The sequence below is a fragment of the Achroia grisella genome, unplaced genomic scaffold (genome assembly GCF_030625045.1).
Source record: "Achroia grisella isolate CSIRO2021 unplaced genomic scaffold, CSIRO_AGI_Agris_v1 utg660, whole genome shotgun sequence".
Classification (NCBI taxonomy): domain Eukaryota; kingdom Metazoa; phylum Arthropoda; class Insecta; order Lepidoptera; family Pyralidae; genus Achroia; species Achroia grisella.
In genome coordinates, this window is record NW_026712984.1 from 1755147 (window position 1) to 1777446 (window position 22300).

General features: G+C 32.5%; 1 protein-coding gene across 1 annotated transcript in view; it reads left to right on the forward strand.

Moving 5' to 3' along the window:
* Positions 1 to 22300, forward strand: part of LOC131849737 (uncharacterized peptidase C1-like protein F26E4.3) — a 77838-nt gene that overhangs the window by 15967 nt on the left and 39571 nt on the right. The window contains exons 2-3 of the mRNA XM_059199852.1: positions 8717 to 8862; positions 11797 to 11974. Of these exons, the coding sequence (XP_059055835.1) occupies positions 8717 to 8862; positions 11797 to 11974 (324 nt within the window). The remainder of the gene's footprint in view (positions 1 to 8716; positions 8863 to 11796; positions 11975 to 22300) is intronic.

Consider the following 22300-nt stretch of genomic DNA (forward strand, 5'->3'; position numbering starts at 1 on the left):
GTAAATAGTAATAATAATAATCTCAGGACAATTCACACAGCGCCATCTAGATCCAAGTAAAGTTAACTAAAGCTTGTGTTATGGGTACTAGATAACTGATACAAATACTAAGATTTTTTTTTTCGTAAATTCATACATATTATACATAGAAAACACCCAGACCGACACAAACAATCATACTCATAAATACAAATGTTTGTGCCGTGCGAGGAATCGAACCCGCGACCATCGGACGTAAAGCGGTATGCTAGACCGCTAGACCATATTCCATCCATACTCACAAACGCGTTTATATTATAATATCAGTAAGGTTCGATGTTTTATCGATAATGTTGTGATTTATGTCACTAACACTGAATAATTTAATTGTTTGTCAAAACATGTCATGTTAAGATGCAGGCTTGATACACTTAGCACAAAATAACGCTAGTTGAAAACTGAGCAACGTATTTTTGCAAGTAAAACAGTTTTATTGTTTAAATAGTTAAGTTGCGTTGCTTGCGCAAGTCCATTTTTTTTTCGGACTACTCTAATGCTGTTGGCCGTAGCTGGCCTTTACAGCTTCACCGGACATTAGGGGCGAGTGCAGATGGCACTTCAAACCCGCGGAAGGACTTATGGAGCGGCTGAAGGCCAACTCCTGCCTGACGGATACGACTTTAGTCTGAGGGCACCACAGCAGGCCGCCGTAATTTCGATCCCCGTTTGAATTGGATAGGGGATCGCTCGGAGGGGGCGCAAGTCCATCCGAAAAAACAAATTGCACACATAAAAGAAATGGAGGTAGCATTTAAAAATATTCTTTCTAACCTTCCCCTCAGTTTACAATCTGTTGTTTTATTTTTACATAAATATTTGGCCTCCAAGAGGTAGTCGTCACAAAGTGAAACTGACACAGATGTTATTGTTATGCGTTGTATTTGTTTGGATTACGTTATCAGACGTATCTTGCATTTTGAGTTTCATGTGAATGTATACATTGTGTTGTTTGATATATATTGGCTAAGCCATTAAGGCGTGAAAGCGTTACATACAAACTCACGAATGTGAGTCGTTGAATTTATAATTTTAATTGGAAAGAATTAGAAACAATTATATCGTTAATAAGAAATTAGATTTTATTAAATTTATTCGTCACATTAACTCTACTTAGTATTTTCGACTCAGTGTTAAGTTCTGGGTTAATAAAAAAATACCATTATGTTTGTATATTTGTTTATTAATTTAGTCATATTTGTACTTTTTTTAGAGTGTGATTACTAATGACACTTATTAATCACACTCTAAAAAAAGTACAAATTTGACTAAATTTATAAACAAATATATAAACATAATGGTATTTTTTTTCTTTATATTCAGTTTCTTTTTTTTTAACAACAAAGATAAATAGGTTAATATTCTTGTCAACTAAATACATATACCTACGTCAGGAATTCACTATACCATATGCCGTCCTCTAACCCAAGAGTCCAGAACATAAATAAATCGCAACAAATAAACCAAACCAACTTCGAGTCGAATTTGTCGGACTCTTATAATATTTTTGCAGTTGGTAACACTTTAGATTACGAGTTTTCTCGAAATATTTAGGAATAAATTATAGAATAAGAAACTATTATTGAAGTATTACAGATTTAAAACATTAAAGTTAAAGATTCTTTACTATTATAACCTTACAAATTGTTCTATATAGTTGTCTTTCTATTTCAATTGCTGGTGTTGTTATTTTACAACTGGCAACTTCGTAATATTTTGTTTCTTAAGATTAGAGAACATCTGTACAGCCAAATAGTTGTCATAATAACTAATGTATTTCTAATTTTAAAAGTATATTTGGACGCTGACACTAATCTAATCAATTTAGCGACAGTCTGCATCGCCGATAAAAATATTTGTGTTTCCCACGCGTTTATTTTGCAGAGTTCATTGCTTCAGTTTATAAAAATATATCGTATAAATGTATGTCGTTGCTAACTAGAATAGGCCCGCAGCATTTAGAATAGAATAATTTATTTATCAAATTGTATTTCGGCACAACGTGTAAATCCTAGCCAATAATGTACAATACTTTGTATTGTAGCGGCTAGGATTTACAATCCCTTATTCCAAATTATAGTGATTTCCAGAATTTTACAGGAACCGAAGAATTATCATAGGTAGACAATAAAAATCATCTGCGTGTTTACCTCAGTCTATTTCAGCAACCAAGTAACTTGCTTTGTAAGCTGTGTTTCTTTGTAGGCTGTAGATTAGGCAGAGAAATTACAAGATAAAAGGTATAACTTTGTCCTCTTGAATAGCAACTGATGAGTGGTATCACATGATGTCTGTAATGCTATTTATAGGTTATGGTTACCTTTTACCATCAGGTGGGTCGGCATGTTTGCCATTCCAATTAAAAAAACATCCTAACGCGGTAATTCCGCGCGGGATTTATTCATCATAGTTTAAGTACCCTTAATTCTCTACAAGGGTTACATAGTTCTACCCTAACTAAAAAACTAACTAGTTTTTAAAATATTTAATAAAATAAATTCAACGTTTTGCGTTGAAAATACAGATTTCATTGCATATTTACAATTGGTTCAATATTTTTTGATCATCCTTTAGATAAAAAAATGAGACAATCATACATACATACCAGCTGTTCAAATAAAAACGAACAGTGCAGTCAAAATTTGCGCATAGAATATAAAATCGATACCAAATACAAAACGTATGTTGTCTTTTATCGTGCACGGCTCTTATCATTAACGATAAGATAATCATGACAATGATGTATAAATAGCCTTATTAAAAATTAAAAGGTCGAAAAGCGACCTACCAAGGTTAAATGCTATACTGAACTACTAGTAACCGCTACATTGTCCCGTATTGTCTTTATATTAATAATAATCTAACGATAATTATAAATAAATAATGTATTAATTATATTATTTTATTAATTCATTAACAATAGAATATAGAATTGAAAATAATTAGATATAAATACTATAATATATGACCTCTTTTGAAAAAGTATTGTATTTATCTAAGATTTCTTTAGCCTGGCAAAAAATTATATAAAAAGAGGATTGTTAGTAATGTGAATTAATTACCTATTAATTCACATTACTAACAATCCTCTTAATTGTTAGTAATGTGAATTATTAACCCCATTATTAGCAATGTACCATGTCAGGTTGACCTCCACGCGGTTCTCCCTGGAAACCATCGTGATGAATTCTTGGTGAATTTGTCACGATGGGCTAACTGACCTGACCTCATGCTCATCTTATCATCCTCCACTGGTGCCCCGCCAGCGTAAACCGTTAGCGCAGGTGGATGCACCATTCCATTATCATACACAAAAAAAAACCCCAATGGTAAATGGTTAGCGTAGCCTATGGACGCTTGAGACACCAGGAGTGTCACGTGCGCGTATGATTTTTAGTAGAATTATTGTATTGTATTGTAGTAGCTTATACATATAATGATTGTGATCATTAATTGTTTATTCGAAGTATGCATACAATTGACGACCTCGTTGGTCTAGCGGTCTAGCATACCGCTTTACGACCGATGGTCGCGGGTTCGATTCCTCTCACGGCACAAACATTTGTATTTATGAGTATGATTGTTTGTATCGGTCTGGGTGTTTTATATGTATAATATGTATGTATTTACGAAAAAAAATATCTATGTACTTGCATCAGTTATCTAGTATCCATAACACAAGCTTTAGGTAGCTTAACTTGGGACTAGATGGCGCTGTGTGAATTGTCCTGAGATTATTATTATTATTATAATTATTATTATTGTATAAGTAGGAGTGTACATTATATACATCATACATCATCACAGATTATATACATCACATGTTACTATATATAAACAATCATAAGAGGTATTTCTTATGAAAGACCTATCATATAACTTCTAGGCTTCATTCCTGGAATTTTTACCACTTACGGCATATGACGTTCCGTTTACTAATTGCAATTATTTATATAGACTGACCGGCTCAGACTGGCTTTGTTAATAATAAACAATGTTGAGATGTTCGTAGCTTATTGGTTTACAATCCTTTCTTACATCCAAGAGGTCGTGAGTTTTAAGTCTGGCAGCTGTTAAAATAAAACTTTGTCCTTTTATATTTCTAACTGATTCCCCTTAAATAAAACATCAATATCAAATCAAAAATTAATACGAGAGACTGCGGGAGGACCCCGTTTGTTGTTAGGTAAAAACTATATACGTCTGTGTTGCATACACAACGATATCAACAAATTAATATGTCTCTATCTACACCATCGACGATAACAGTCCTGATGGTAATAGGTACATTTATGTTTTTTATAATGTAGATTAACAGTGTATAAAACAAAGTAGCCTCCACTTTATGTTTGATAACGTAACGGAGTTTAATGCAGTTTTCAGCAATAGATAGAGTTATTCCAGAGCAATGTTTATATCTATAATATATGCGTGTTAATATAAAACAAGCCGAGAAATTCAAAGATTTGTAATACATCCATGCGAATTCGGGACTAGTCTTTAGCAAATAATAATGAAGTTTTAAACGAGTAATTAAGAAGTAAATAGTTCAAACATATATTTGCATACAAAATATTTATTTATACATTTGCATTAATGTAACAATACAACGTGTATTACAATACAATGTAACAACATGCAATTAAATAGTATTTAATTCTGTATAGATTCTATACAGAATTAAATATCTATATATTATGAGAAATCATTTAATACTTAGTTTCCTGTATATATACCTACTGTATATATAAAAAAAATTGTTCTAATCAAATTGCAATGACAAGCAGACGGTCCTACATAAACAGTATCACGTACATCCTAAAATACAACGAGAAGATCATAATTCCAATCTCGAGGACAAAGTTGTTCTGAGTTTTTATCCTGTACTTTCACTGCTATATTGCTCTTCAAACGACACAGGTCACAAAGCAAATTTCTTGGCTCCTGAAATACATGACACTGAGGTATCTACGGGGACGATCTCATGTTTGAAATGAAATGAATGTTTATTTATTATTATACTGGTAATTGCACAGAGCACAGAGCTTGATTGATAATTAATAAGATGATTAGCAATGTTTACCATTCAAGGTGTGAAAATTATATTACATTTAAAACAATAAAAATATTTAAATTACTATAATAATCATTCTTTATGAAATTTTAATTTAATTAGATTAATAGATATTAGATACATATATTATTTTATGGCAATTGCGTAAGGTCTTACAACAAAATATAGTCTGTTATAAATCTGCATGAAAAAGATTTAAATGTCATATAAAACACTTCCTTTGCAAAAAAGCTTACTATAAAATTGAAGAATTCGTTAACGACAATAATGTTTTTATAGAAAAACTTAAAATCCATAGCACTGACAATATTATCTGATTACACTAATAATGAGTGCGTAGCGATTTCTATGTTGATTGTCGCATGCCTCTTACTTGTTATACTGTAATTATTATATAAAAAACATCTATTCAATAGAGCAACACACAAGTTTCTTGCTCATTCTTCTTGTGATGAATCTGCATTCCGAATGAATGGTAGAATCAAATAAGACTATTCAAAAGTGCGCATAATAAGTTTATTTGAATAAATATTATTTCTATTTCTATTAAATTCTCAAAAATAGTTTACCATCATCATAGTATACTAAAATTATAACGCCCTAAAATACATTATAACGATTGTAGCCCTCTTATGCATTGCTATTCTTGAGGATAAAATTGAATATCCCTGTACCAAGTCATTTCCCTGCCTTCAAACTGGGGACGTATTTAGGTGGCAGTAGGGAATGCAATCCCGACTCGAGATTGCAAATTCGGGATCCCGGAATTTTCGAAATCCCATCTAAATTTAAAAAAAAATGTTGAATTCAGATGACTGAAAAAGCTAATAACTGCTTGTTTGTGATAGTGAGGTTAACTAAAATAACATATTACTCGAAAGAAAATAAAAACCTTTATTCTTTAATCTTACCAACTAAATAATAATCAGGTTGTAAGGAAATTAACGTAGGTAAATTAGGTAATCAAAACAATAAGCTTATTTCAAGGGAATTAGGAAAAAGAGTGATTTTGAAAATGACTCCTTAAAAAACAAAGGGTATTAATAGTTTCATCTGCTAAACGGCATCTAATGTCCGTTGCAATGTACCCCGCTGCTGAGAATGCTCTCTCCGACTCAACGCTGGTTGGCAACAGCGTGGCGAAGCAATTATATCCAAACTGCAAAAATCGCCCCCTTGTTCCTCCACAATTAAACAAATCCATTTCTTTTTTAATGGTAGATTCTAATTTGTCTAAGCTCGTGGACGTGGATATACGTGCAAAAGGACTTTTAGAAGCTCGCAGAGTTTCTTCTAATTCCTCTTGAAGCGATTTATTAGTTTGTGCAGCACGTAAATTCAAATCTTCTGCAATCATTGAAAGAGGCAAGTCATCTTCGATTAGTACTGCCGTATTAATATCTGCTTGGTTTGGTTCTTTACGATATAATTGGTATTTCTTTCACTGCCGCCCAATCCCGTCAATCTCGAACGGGATCTCGTCATATGATGCGTCGGGATTGATCCCGACAAATTACACGAGATCTCGCGAGATCGGGATACCGCGGGATCGCGATTGCATTCCCTAGGTGGCAGTGTACCGAAATATAATGAACTTGAACCAAGATATATATCATATCTCAATATAATATCATAAATAAACCATATAGATAAGATTATAACTGCAATGTCTGACTGAAGTTATTCGAAAACGCGTCATATCTATTAGATAGCCGTCCCAATCACAACAGATATAAATGTGACAGTTTTTTTAATGGATGATGATGGAATGATGCACGACCTTGGTTTACCGGTTTAGCACACCGCTTTACTTACGATAGAGTTTGGGTTCCATTTCCCGCACATTACGAACTTTTGTATATAACAGATTGTATTGGTCTGGTTGTTTTCTATTTACAATATGTACGAGACGACCTCGGTGGTCTAGCGGTCTAGCACACCGCTTTACGACCGATGGTCGCGGGTTCGATTCCTCGCACGGCACAAACATTTGTATTCATAAGTATGATTGTTTGTATCGGTCTGGGTGTTTTCTATGTATAATATGTATTTTTTACCAAAAATAATCTATGTATTTGTATCAGTTGTCTAGTGCTTTAGCTAGCTTTACTTGGGTCTAGATGGCGCTGTGTGAATTGTCCTGAGATTATTATTATTATTATGCCATTTACATAAAAATGTATTTAAGTATTTATCACTAAGTATCACCTTGTCTAGTACTTACTCATAAATTAAGTTCTGCTTAGCTTGGGATTAGCTGGACGATGAGAGAATGGGCATAAAGGCAGGTCAGTTAGCAAATTGTGATTTCATGAGGTTTATAGGGAAGACTGCGTGGAGATCAACCTGACCTGGCACAACACTAGCAATGAAGACATTAGGGATTAATGCCCTTATTGCTAACAATCTCGACCCCTCTTGAAAACTATTGAGTAACACAGGCTGCACTTTAAAATTAAACTAAAACAGAAATCACTACGATTTTACTCGTGCGAAGTCAAGGCTAGTCACTAGTACAAGTCGTACGTTATTTATTATACTAACAAAATTTGGTCAATACCGTATTCTTCAAACATACCATCCTATCCCTTTGTCTTTCACGAACATAAATATCTTATGCTAATGACATGTCAATAAAGCTATAACTAAGAATGGTGAAGTATTTTATACCTTAGTGCATTGTTATAAGGTATATGTAAATTATTGTCAATGGAAACGTAGCGTTGTTAGCATGAAAATAATCGTAAATTTAAAATCATTGCCTGTTGATTTATATAGGGTATAGTGATTTAGGTACGACATACGATACTTTGGTAAAGTAACAGCGCTTGGAGAAAATAGAAACCAACTAGGTACGTGGTTTTTAAATGGCAAATAAGCTATTTATGTAATTTATGTATTCGTATAGTAGTCAAGTAATTAAGTATTATTTTGCGTAAGTCCATTTTATTACTTAATGTATTTATATTATTTTGTTTAATTTCTCTATGATTAGCATGTGTGAGACTACAAAAGAGATCGTAGCGCTTCTAATAGTAGGGTCAGATTTCCGCACTGAATATCTACGGACGAATCTCAAAGATGCTAATTGTAGCGGAATTGAACAAAATAATAGATTTAACGAAGGTTATTAAAGAGAACCACGTGGAGGTAGACCTGACATCGTACATTGCTTGCAGTGGAGTCAGTAGCAACCATTACAAAGAATCCAATGTAAAATAAACTTGTACGATGTATATTGGTTTTAAATGAAATATACCACGGTGGGTAAAACGACCCACTTTGAAAATCTGATAACGTACATAAACAACGCTGTACTTATTCACTGATTGCGCTTTATACCAAGATTTATGGCGAATTTATGTCAGATTACACACGTTTTAGAGTTTAAATTCCATTTGATCCCGGTTTACAGAAGTTATGATTTTGTAGTTTTTTAAATCATGATTTTTGGTTAAAATGAATATTATCCAGCCACAGCTGCCTGATAACGCAAAAATAAAGAATGGGCGATATTTAAAGATTTAATAAAGAATATTTTTGTTTAATAACAATATAATATTAATTTATATTAGGTTTGCTAATATGTATTGTTTTCTTTTGCAGACTTTACCTGTTACTATTGTTGGGGGCTTCGTTGAGTATGGCAATAGGGTACTGGGGCCCAGACCTTCCCCCAGGTCCCTACTGCGGGAGAGGTTCCCCACAATGTTGCCAAGATAGGCAGGACAGCTGTTCACATGAAATACTCTGTAAGTATAATTTAATATAAAGCTTGTTTTCCATTCCAATGACATTCTAAAAAGCAAAATCGAGGTTAATAACTATTATAAATATGATATCGAAATTACAACGGCCTGATCCGAGGTTCTAAACCCTAGCAGCACTCAGACAAAAGTCGTCTCTGTCGAGCAGAAGTTAGCCTTCAGCTCAGTGCCGGATTTATATTTTTAGAAGTGTAGGCCACGTTATATCCGCCCCATGTATATATCTTACTAAAATAATAATTTTCCTTTTGTAGTAAAGAAGACCTTAAAGTTAAATAAACTGTTGCTCTCATCTGTCACTCACGCGATAGTATAGGTTTCAATAGGAATGAGTTTCTGTAGAGATTTATTTAAATTATGAAAAACCATGAGAAAAGATGTGAACGTGTTTGACTTTTATCCTCTGAAATTCTCCTATGAAATCTGCCGCCGGCTGCGCCCTATGTGGTCTATTTACAAATATATGACTGTTTCAGCTGCTCAATAAGTCCTTTCGCGGGTTTGGAGTGCCATGTGCACTCGGCTTCTATCTTTCAATGAAGCTATAAAGGCCAGCTGCCACCAAACAGCATGAGAATAATTCTAAAAAAAAATTTAAAATAGGACCGGTGCAGCAATGAAAACTGTTGTAAAAACTTGGAAATCGTAAACCAGACAAAGTTATGCGGATAAGATAGTTCTACATATATGGCGAGCGTCCATTCTCATTTTGACAAGAGAATATATACCTCACACCCTTATATTATATTTAAGTAAAAATTTACAAAATTTGTAAAATCAACTCTAAAGTTCTAATTTTAAAGCCTAGTTCCAAAAAAATCCAAAATGTTTGTGTTAATGGTGTATTGTATTAGGTGTATATGTAAGCTGAATAAACGAGATAGTGATAAAACCTTAGGTATGCCCTATCTGCTATGACCATAAATCAAGACCCAAGGTTGTCTGTATGTTTGTCTACATTATCAGAGTCAAATATCCGAAAGTGGTTCAAATGGTTTTCAGTATAATTTTTCAAGGATCTGGTTTCCTATTGTTTAATAATATATTCTATGTCTTTTGTACTCGCAATGTGGCCCGGGTTCGCACATGTACTTTAAATGTATGCGTCCCTAATTTTTTTACAACATCGAGAAAGGAGACTAGTACTAGTCTACTAGGTACTAGTCAAACAGACTGTATTTTTATGTGCGTTGTCTTAGGACTTTTTTTTATTTGAAAACTGGTGCTTCGGATGTAGTCTCGTATATATTTAGTCGTAGAAGTAATTAGTTTTTGAGATAAGCTTAACTATGACCTCAGATTTGTACGGGTATTACATTCAAATATCATTTAGAAAACCTTAACGAATTGTACCTACACCTTCTCCCGAAAACACTCTGTTGATATCTGAAACGCGCATAAAGTACTTTCGACATAGTTAATGTGTATATATAAAGTATATCGGCGGAAGAAAGCGGAATTGTGGTAACTTGAAATACAACTTTACACCAGAGAGAGAGATAATAATTAAATCATTATTTAATTAATAAAATTGGAGGTTGTATCACAAAATTAATTCAGAATTCTTTCGTCTATATGTTTGTTATTACATAACAACATATCCCCGGCCATTTCAAACGAAAATGAAAATTAGGACGGTGCGACTAAAACTAAAGTTGTATCCGTCATGCGGGAGTTCAGACGTCCCATAAGTACTTACGCGGGTAGTGCCATCTGCACTATCTTCCGGTGAAGCTGTAAAGGCCTACTGCGACCAGCACTATTAGAGTAGTCCGAAAAATACAACACATACTTTGAAAATTTAATCCTAATTACTTCAGCCGTTTTACTTCAAACGTTAACACACAAACGGACAGTTTTCGTTATATGTAAATGGGATTGAACTTGCTGCTTTGTGGAACACTGCATTATACGATACATATATCAAAGACAGTATCGTTATAAAGTCACATATCCTAATGAATCCCACTAGGTTTTTTGGGGATGGTGGGATATGACACACTCGAAGTAAGACAACAACACAGTTAATGAAATATGCAGTGAAATTCTTGAGAGGTGAAAAATGTAACCAAACGGTATTAACATCAATATCCATAAGAACGCCCAATAATTATGTGCAAGCACGAAGACGGCACTAGTTTGATGTTCCATGGAGAAGAATATAGCTGGCCAAACAGGCTCCTATTTCTCTGGCATTGAGTCTAACGGTATAGTTAATCGATTTCGAAATCTAGACATATTTACTTGTAATTTGCTGGAGTTTCGTAGGATAGCAGATTATTTATGTAGTATGTAAAATTAAAACAACAGTATAATAAAATACACATATTTTATTATAGTGATATATTTAGAACATTATTTAATTTGGTGAATTTCAATTGCTTTATTTCGTTTTATTTTTGACATTTCAACTATAATTGTTAGTTGAACATGTGTTACCCACTCACTAATAGTTATGCCTCATTGTTGGGTTAACTGGTAGAGATCTCTTTTAGAGATAAGTCCACCTTTGCTCACTTTTTATTTAATTACGTTTAATAATGTATTTAAAAGTGCAATAAAATATATATATTAGTAAATAGTGTGTATATAAGTGTATGTATATGTATACAATTTCCTAAGTGGGAATACCTGAAATACCTGAAATAATCGATTAGCTAAAACATCAGACAAACTAAAACCATCGATAATATTTTGTTGTTACGTTAACGGCCGCAGTGGTTTAGTGGTTTAGGACACCTCCATACATCTAATGGTCGTGGTTTCGATTCCATCGTACAACTAATTGGAGTCATGAGTATGATTGTTTGTTCTAGTCTTGTGTTTTTTTAATATATTATTTTTATTTATTTATTTAACTGTAAAGCTCGCGTAGCACGACGTAAATAAATAAATCATTAAATTTAATGTAATTTTCAGCGACCCTATGCTATTGCGATCAATTCTGCAACCGGTCGAGGGTCCACGATGACTGCTGTCCTGATTATGAAGAAGTCTGCTTGGGGATATCACCACCACCGAATGTATTGGAGGGCTGCAAGTATAAGAACAAATTGCATATACCTGGAGATAAGGTGCTGCAAGGCTGTAATGAGTGGTAAGTATTTTATAACTCTTAAATAATTTCAAAATTGATGCTCATCATTTTTAATATCAGGCAGACTTTGTTCTATATATTAAACAAAATCTGCTTGACCTTAAAAATGTAAATTATATTTTTACAATATGATCTGAGTGTATATAATTTGATTTACTTAGATCATATCGTAGAAAAATATTACTAATTTTTACTGTGTTTCTTGTTTAGGAAATATATTTTATTGTAATTTAATTACGATAAATAAAAAAGTTACGTTAACGGCCGCATTGGTTTAGTGGTTTAGGACACCATACATCTAATGGTCGTGGTTTCGATTCCATCGTACAACTATTTGTAGTCATGAGTATGATTGTTTGTTCTAGTCTTGTGTTTTTTTAATATATTAATTTTATTTATTTATTTAAATATAATTAATGTACATACAAAAAAAATGTATTTAAATACTATTTATCATGTGTCAAGTATATATTCATAACACGAACTCTGGATAACTTCGGAAAGATGGCGGTGGGAATTGTCCAAGGTTTTATAACAATAATAATACTCTCAGGATAATTTACAGAGCGCCATCTACTATAGACCCATGGCAGGTTAGCTAAAGCTTGTGTTATTGGATTAGATAACTTATATAAATACCTTGTTTTTTTTCGTAAATACATACACATTATACATAGAAAGTACCCAGACCGATACAAACAATGATACTTATGAATACAAATGTTTGTACATTACGAGGAATCGAACGCGCGACCATCGGAAGTAAGGCAGTGTGCTATACCGCTAGACTACCGAGGCCGTCGGTGGTAATAATATTAATACTATATTTATGAGGTAGTAAATTTGAAATAAATCCATAAATACACAGTAATAATGAAATAATAATATTAGAATACTTAACACATCTGAGATGTTCAGCTGTTTACGATGCAGGTCAAATAGTTGACATTACTATATGTCAAGGATGTACGGATATGTTTTAGAAATCGTCACAAAACTTTGTAAATTGAAGAAATAGAGATAGAAATAATCTTTATTCAAATAAACTGAATACCAGCATTTTTGAATAGTCATATTTTTTTATTCCACGGAAAAATTCGGAAAGCAGACTCGAGAAGACTTTTTTATTTATTTATTAGGCAGACAGATTTTCTTAGATGTTATTTTCTTTATGTTAGGTCGCATTCAAAAGAGCAACTCACAAGTTACTTGCAGTTCTTCTTGTGAATTGCTCTTTTGAATGCGATAAAGAAAATAACATCTAAGAAAATCTGTATATTATACACTAGCCATATGGCCTGATTTTGTATGGGTGCAATTATTACACAATCTCATTTTTTTTTAATTTATCAATAATCTCTATTTTTTTAAAAATTCAGATATGCCCATGGTATTTACTGAAAAATCGAGCCTTAGATTGAATATTTAGAAACGATTACTTGTAATACCTTCACGATTACTCACAATCGACACACTTTACTGGTTCTTATCCGCGAGTATAGAATAACTTTAGCCTTAATTTTCTATCAAAATCTTAGTTATATATTTACCATATTTTTTGGGGACAACAAAAATATTAGTTAAATTTGATTAAACTCACAATTTCAAAGGCTATTATAATAACTACAGCTCGTTAATCTTTTAATTTGACCGTTTAGTTGATGTATTGTCTGTAATAATGAAATAGGTTGACACATTTATTTATTGCGCCAAAAACCATTACAAATGACATCACACAGTGTAAGAATTATACTAAGTGAACATCACAAGAATTCCCGTGTCCCAAATAAAATGTAAGAAACATTAATATCATAGTACTGTCACGAAGAGAATTTATAAAAACAAATTTATTCATTCTGTTGTATGTTTTTTTATTACGGTTTTTTTAATGGATTGAGTGACTCTAGAGGAAGGGATTATATATATAATATATTGTACACCCGTGCGAAGCCAGGGCGCGTAGTTAGTAGTATTATAAATATGAATGGCGTCTGTCTTTCTATTTATTACAGTTTCACAAGGAAACGTATTTTAAAGGCTGAACGTATTTTAACAAAGTTTGACAAAAAGGTAGATTTGATTTATTAAAAGGACAGACTTAGATTATCTTTTATCTCAAAAAAGCAGCCAAAGCCTCGAGTAAGTTGGTATTTAGTATAAATGCGAGAGCGTCTGTTTTATTTTATGTTTATTAAATTCAACACTAAACAATTGAAGGTAGTTGGCTTGATAATAGATTGTATGACAACGACGGATACAAGTTCAAAGAAAGACATAGTCTATTTGTAAAACCCATCAATTTGACTTAATAATAGATTGTACGATAAGTCTATCTTTATCGTACAATCTATTATTAAGTCAAACTATATATCTAAATAAACACAGACAAAGTTGAGAGAAAGATTTATAAATAGTCTATTTACAGCACCTATCGAATGATACTTTATTTTGAATTCACTTCTGTTTACAATAGTACCGTACATATAATGCGTCTAATTGCGAAACAGATGGACATTCATCGCAATAAATAATAAGGTAGCCGACCTAAATACAGGGCGCTGAAACATTAATGAAATCCAATGTGACACTTCATTTCGAGGTAAAGTTTCAGATTACCTGAAAATTGGAGACTGACGTCAACAGGACAACTGGATGTAATTTTGTCATAATTTCAATGCTCTATTTTTTATTCTTCCAATTCTTCTTTGCGGATTTATAAATTATGTTACATAAATTTGTTCTCTTTTTTGGTCAATACTTGTCTCTAACAGGTCTAGGTAGTGACCTCTGAAAAAGGGCGAGCACAATTGATCTATGTAGGTCGCAGTGCTCCAGGTCCAAGGATCAGACAATAGCCCAACTCCCTAATAAAAAAAACTTGATTTCATGATTTTTCTTCTTGTTACAGCTAGTCACATTTGTGACACTCCCCCTCTATAATGTGACGTCATATATTTTCTAATTTTACCAAAGTAAATCGAGTGTAAAAACGTCAATAAAATAATTTAAATATTAGGTTCATATATATGTATAAATGATGTTGGAAGTAATAAAAATAAATAGGTGCTAAAGCAGATCTTATTCAGACTTTTTAAAAAGTTTACCTCAGTGACATTCCGAATGAGCGGTAGATACAAAACAATACTATAGCCTACGTATTACTCTGATCTATAAGCTATATTTCTGCATCTAGTAGTATCATCAAATACCGTTCAGTAGTTTTTGGGTGAAAGAATAACATACATCCATGCGTCTTATTATATCTTTTTTTTGTGTATGATAATGGAATGGTTCACCAACCTGCGCTAACGGTTTACCCTGGAGGGGCACCAGTGGAGGATGATGAGATGAACACGAAGTCAGGTCAGTTAGCCCATCGTGACAAATTCATTAAGAATTTATCACGACGGTTTCCAGGGGGAACCGCGTGGAGGTCGACCTAACATGGTACATTGCTAGCAATGGTGTCTTATTATATTAACTTTCGCGTTTATAATATTAATAGGATTACATAGAACTTAACGAATTAGTTTATACCCAAAAAACTGTCTAGAATTTGGTGTAAGGTTAATAATGTCAAACAGTACTGCAATCAGCTGTTGCTATTTTCATAGACAGACAAGAGAATATAGTCAAATAGATAAGAAGATAAAAACATGTTGATAAAGAAATAAGAATGTATCTTTATTTATATAGACTTGTTTGAATAATATTTGAAGTATGATTTTATCTGATAGTTATTTGGAAATAAAAACAAATGAGAGCGTTTTGGTCTAGTTGTTATTACCACGACTAACGTTATAGAGACGTTGTTGCAATATCAATTACTGTAACTACCCCTTATAGTATAACAGTCGTGAAGATATAAGTAACAAATGTATTATCATACTAGTCGAAAACTGTCGACTAAAGGTACTGTAACTGGAGCGGATCACTACACAATTATCTATACAATAATTCGTGAAACAACTTTGTATCCCATTTTACGAAAATTGTGCGGAAGGAGTATGATATTTTAGCACACTTATTGTTTATATATTTATATTACTATGCATAAAAATACATTAAAAAACATTACACACATTGCCATGTATTTGACACACACAAACATACATACTTATCTGTTTATTGCTTATGCAACTACCACTGCCTGTTATTATAGAAGAATAGTCTTTGACAATAATGTTCAAATCTATAATTTAAATGAATTATGATCCTATTTAGACTACTAGGCGATTACTGGAGTACAATGAAAAGCGGGAATAATTTTGCGTTATATATTTCCCAAGAGGGGATCAGCAAGTGATAAAAAATATATAAAAAGAAAATATCAAAATAATATTAATATTTATAAAAATAATGGTAGACAAGCTGTCAACAACAGTGACCTATATACATATACATACCCGAATTAATAACCATCTTTGGCTGTTTAAAAGAGTTGTGGTTTTTTGATCACGGATTAAAGCATAAAGTTCGTCAGTTGTAATGTTGCGGATACTAAACTTTGTTTCGTGTCGCATCGTATGTTGTACTTTACTGTTGTAATGCGGAATCATTTAGACTCGCTTTTGGACTGTTGTGCGTATTGAACTTTGTGCATCAATATATATTTCTAACCGCCTCACTGGTGATGGAAACCTCAATAACAAACCGACCTCGGTGGTCTAGCGGTCAAGCACACCGCTTTACGACCGATGGTCGCGGGTTCGATTCCTCGCACGGCACAAACATTTGTATTCATGAGTATGATTATTTGTATCGGTCTGGGTGTTTTCTATATATAATATGTATGTATTTACAAAAAAAAAATATCTATGTATTTGTATCAGTTATCTAGTACCCATAACACAAGCTCTAGCTAGCTTAACTTGGGTCTAGATGGCGCTGTGTGAAAAAAAAAATCCAATTCGATTAGATTTACCTTGGTGTCTAAAAGCTCGGATGCCGAAACATTTTAGTGCTTTTATACAAAATAGTAAGTTGTTTATAAAAAAAACAACGCAATTAATTCCACATCATATGATTATATATTTAAATTAATATTCGTTAGGTGTAAAATGTAATCAATTTGCAGGTTTGTATTCATCGTAAATAAAAAACGGCTAATTGTGAATTCAATTCTGAAACCGTGGGTTCCGAATAATATCTAATAATAATATACCAAGAACTATACACCATATGTAAATATGATTGGAATTTTTGTAAAATATATTTATGAACTAGCAATAACAATTCAACGAAAAGTATATATGTGGTGTGTCAAATAGATGGTACTGTTTGTAATAATAATAATAATCTCAGGACAATTCACACAGCGCCATCTAGACCCGAGTTAAGCTATCTAAAGCTTGTGTTACGGGTACTAGATAACTGATACAAGTACATAGATAATTTTTTTTTCGTAAATACATACATAATATACATAGAAAACACCCAGACCGATACAAACAATCATACTCATGAATACAAATGTTATACCGCGACCATCGGACGTAAAGCGGTGTGCTAGACCGCTAGACCACCGAGGTCGTCAAATGTAATGTTTTTTTTATTGATTTAATGTATTTTGTATACATAATAAAAAATATATTAGTAGTCTGCCCTCCTTCGCGATATGAATTATAAATGTCAATTTCATACTTCTCTGTCCGCGGAATTTTCGTAAAAGCATGTACAAAGTTTTCGCTTCACGTATATATCAATATAACGATGAACTTTTAAATATTTGATAATAATTTCTCAAGTAAATTTTATATTTATTATTTTAATGATGAATTTACATCATAAAAGTAATAGATATACTTGTTGAAGGACAAACTGCATGCGTACGAAGAAGAGGTCACCAGTTGTACGTTTATAAAATTGGAGCGATCTAATTGAGTTTGTTTGTGGAGGGTTTTTGATGATATCTCAGTAACTATATCAGTTAGAAGCGTTGTTCTATTTTGCCTGTAATATTTGCATACGACTTTATGATATTTTTTATCACTGAAGTAAATATGTGAAGCATGACATACCTAATTCACTGATTAATGATAGAGGGACGATGGTCTTTTTTATATATTTTTTATTATGACGATATTGACGACCTTGGTGGTATAGCGGTCCAGCACACCGCTTTATGTCCAATGGTCGCGGGTTCGATTCCTCGCACGGCACAAACATTTGTATTCACGAGTATGATTGTTTGTATCGGTCTGGGTATTTTCTATGTATAATATGTATGTATTTACGAAAAAAAATCTATGTATTTGTATCAGTTATCTAGTACCCATAACACAAGCTTTAGCTAGCTTAACTTGGGTCTAGATGGCGCTGTGTGAATTGTCCTGAAATTATTATTATTATTGTTATTCTTTATTTTTTCTCAGCTTTTGCTGGTTTTCTTCTTCTTATTATTATTATTATTATTATTATTATGCCACACAAACGTAACATCACGACTACTATCCTGGTGGAGGTAGTCCGAGACATTGTCAATTATCGACATCATGCATAAATACAACTCTTGACATTTCACTGAATATATTGTGAATCTAACACGGCAGGAAGCGAGCCTATGCTATCGCTGTGATTAATTTTACATTTGTAGTTTTATTTCTTTCACCGGAGAGTGAAACAGAAATAAATATAAATAGACATATTGTTTTATATAGACCAGATTTGAGCTTACGACCTTTAGATGTAAGTCTGGGTAGAAAATTACTGGGCCACGACGTTTTCATATAATATATATATTTGTATAATATTAATATTAATGTCGTGATAGTTTTTATATTAGCAATTGCTAAGCTTCTACAAAGAAAATTAACTTACAGTTCACTGCTTGCCGTCAGCTTGTTTAACTTAGTGATCTGGAGGATTACGACACCAACCTTCCGTTGGTTATGAGTTCAATTCTTCGCTCGGTATAAAAATTTGTATTCATGAGTATGATTGTTTATATCGGTCTGGGTGTTTCTGTGTATGTATGTATTCACAAAAAAATGTATTTTATAATCCACAACACAAGCTTGGTACTGGCATTAGATGGCAGTATATGGGATGTATATATAGATATAATATATATAATATAATATATATAGATATAAGTATATAGATGGCATGTGAATTCCCTGGACAATTCAGTAGTATTATAATTCAAATTACATAAAAAATAAGTTAAAAAATAATTTTATTTTTCTTCAGTTTAGAACCCTAAAAAACAAGTTATTAATTCCAGACTATATCATAATTTAGCATAATAATGGACTAAATTGGACTAGTTTTATATTAAATGCGGATCAGTTAATGAATATATGCATGATGACGTTTTTATTTTAAACTGGCTAAAGCGTACAACTTCGTCTGATCATATTTTCCTCGAATTTACAATTTTTCATTACAGACCCGCTCTTATTAGTCATAGAGTGATGTTATATAGCTTATAGCTTTCCTATATTTCCTACTAGCTGTACTCGTGACGTACCGCGTGAAATTTAACAAAAAAGTTAATTAGATAATTTTTCGAAAATAAAAATAGCCTAAGTTACTCCTTATTACATCAGCTCCCTGCCAAAAAAAGCACCGTTAAAATCGGTCCAGTCATTACAGAGATTAGCCGGAACAAACAGACAGATAGACAGACAAATATTGTAAAAAATGTTATTTCGGTGTATTGATATGCATGTAGTAAAAACAGTTGTTTCAATATTACAAACAGACACTCCTTTTTTATTTATATGTAGGTATAGATTTCTATCCTATAATCCTATTTTCTATCTACTCCACTAGTATAGGGTATACCATCAGCGCAAGCAGGTACACATTTCTACTGTCACTAATTAAAAAATATTATTGTATTCATATTTTGTTTATAAACATTAACATACATTGTATATAAACTATAACATACATTGAATAATTATAGTATACTAGCTGATCCCACTTCGTCTGCATCACACTAACTTGACATTTATCATTATAATTCTCTCAATTTACAAAATATTATTTTTTAAATTATAGCCTATGTGTTATTCTGATGTATAAGCTATATTACTGTACAGTTTCATCAAAATCCGTTCAGTAGTTTTTCATCAAAATCCGTTCATACTGACAAACTTTTGCGTTTATCATATTAATAAGATAGTAACAAAAATACTACATGTATTTATTGCTATATACGTTTGTGAGGAGAAATAAATTTATATTTATAAATTATTATTATTTGTTCATGTTTTTGCCTTTCATGACAATTTTGAATATTAAAAAACGCAATAAAAATTATACTCATTAAATTCCTTTACATATAAAATATTAGTGCCTTTATATATAAATTAATATCGTCCGGTGAAGCTGTAAAGGCCCGCTGCGGCCAACAGCATTAGAGTAGTCTGAAAAAAAAAGCAAAATGAACCTAAGTTTTACAAATTATTAGAATATTACAGCGTTGTATTTGCATAATAAATAATTGCAATTTCACAGCATATGACTGTGTTGTGTACGTTCAGAGTCCAAATATACTTTAGTTATCTCAGGAATTCGAATACCGTAGATGCTGATAACATATCAGAAGAGAATGTCGGATAAACTATTGTGATATTGCAAACACTTTCACTGAATTATCGGCTTATAATATATGAATGTTCGTATGGGAGGTTGCGATTTTTTATCCACACTTATACTATCATAAATGTGACAGTGTGTTTGTCTATCTGTTTGTTATCTTTTGACGACTAAACGGGTAAACTTGAATTAATACCATTGTGTAAGAAAATCGATATTGTGAAACTAGCTGTACGCGCGATATCGTCCGCGTGGTATTTTGCAACATTACTTTATTATTTAAAAAGAAAAATATTTTTCTAAAATAAAAAACCCTAAGTTACTCCTTATTACATTTGCTACCTGCCAAAAAAAGTCCCGTCAAAATCGGTTCCGCCATTTCAGAGATTAGCCGGAACAAACATGTCTGTTTGTTCCGGCTAATATCTGAAACTGACAGACAAAATTGTAAAAAATATTATTTTGGTGTATGTACCATATATATATATATTCATATGCATGTAGTGACGGTTATTTCATTACAAACAGACACTCCAATTTTATTTATATGTGTATATATAGAAATTGTATCAGGAAAATCAGTACCTATTTCCGTATTATATACATATATGTTGTACTCACAAATGTCTTTTTACAATTTACATAATCCTATGTTACGCTGTGTCATTTACCTACTATTGTAATTGTGACAACTGTTTTACAATCTTCTTCATTCTTGCCTCTCCCAGATACGCGGGGTCGGCTTTCCTAATTTTGAGTCGCTTTATATTTTTTTTATTATGACGATATTGACGACCTTGGTGGTATAGCGGTCCAGCACACCGCTTTATGTCCAATGGTCGCGGGTTCGATTCCTCGCACGGCACAAACATTTGTATTCACGAGTATGATTGTTTGTATCGGTCTGGGTATTTTCTATGTATAATATGTATGTATTTACGAAAAAAAAAATCTATGTATTTGTATCAGTTATCTAGTACCCATAACACAAGCTTTAGCTAGCTTAACTTGGGACTAGATGGCGCTGTGTGAATTGTCCTGAGATTATTATTATGCCACACAAACGTAACATCACGACTACTATCCCGGTGGAGGTAGTCCGAGACATTGTCAATTTATGTCAATAATTTATTTATTTCCGTATTATATATATGTTGTACTCACAAATGTCTTTTTACAATTTACATAATCCTATGTTACGCTGTGTCATTTACCTACTATTGTAATTGTGACAACTGTTTTACAATCTTCTTCATTCTTGCCTCTCCCAGATACGCGGGGTCGGCTTTCCTAATTTTGAGCCGCGATTCATTTCGCTGGTAAACTGGTCCTTTGACAGGCCCAACTCCTTCATGTCTTTATGGACATTAGTCGACCAGGTATTTAGTGGCCTACCTCGTCCTCTTTTCATTGTAGCCATGGAAAGACACTTCTTTACTATGTGGTTTATGGATTTACATAGAATATTTTTAACAAAATATATTACAATATTACAAATATATAAATAACTGATATTAATGAAAGACCTGACTATAATATGTCATGAGGATAGACGTAGAACTAGAAATGCAAATTTTTTGAAAGCAACTAGCAAGTTTCTTGTTTAATCTTCTTGACTGAAACTCCTTTCCAAAAGAGTGGTACAATCAGAAAACTGATTAATCGAAAGTAGTTGTATTAAGTATATTTGATAAAAGATTTTTCTAGTTTTATTTATTACTAGCTGTTCCCACGACTTCGTCCGCGTGGAAAATAACTTTATTTCTCTAATATAAAAGT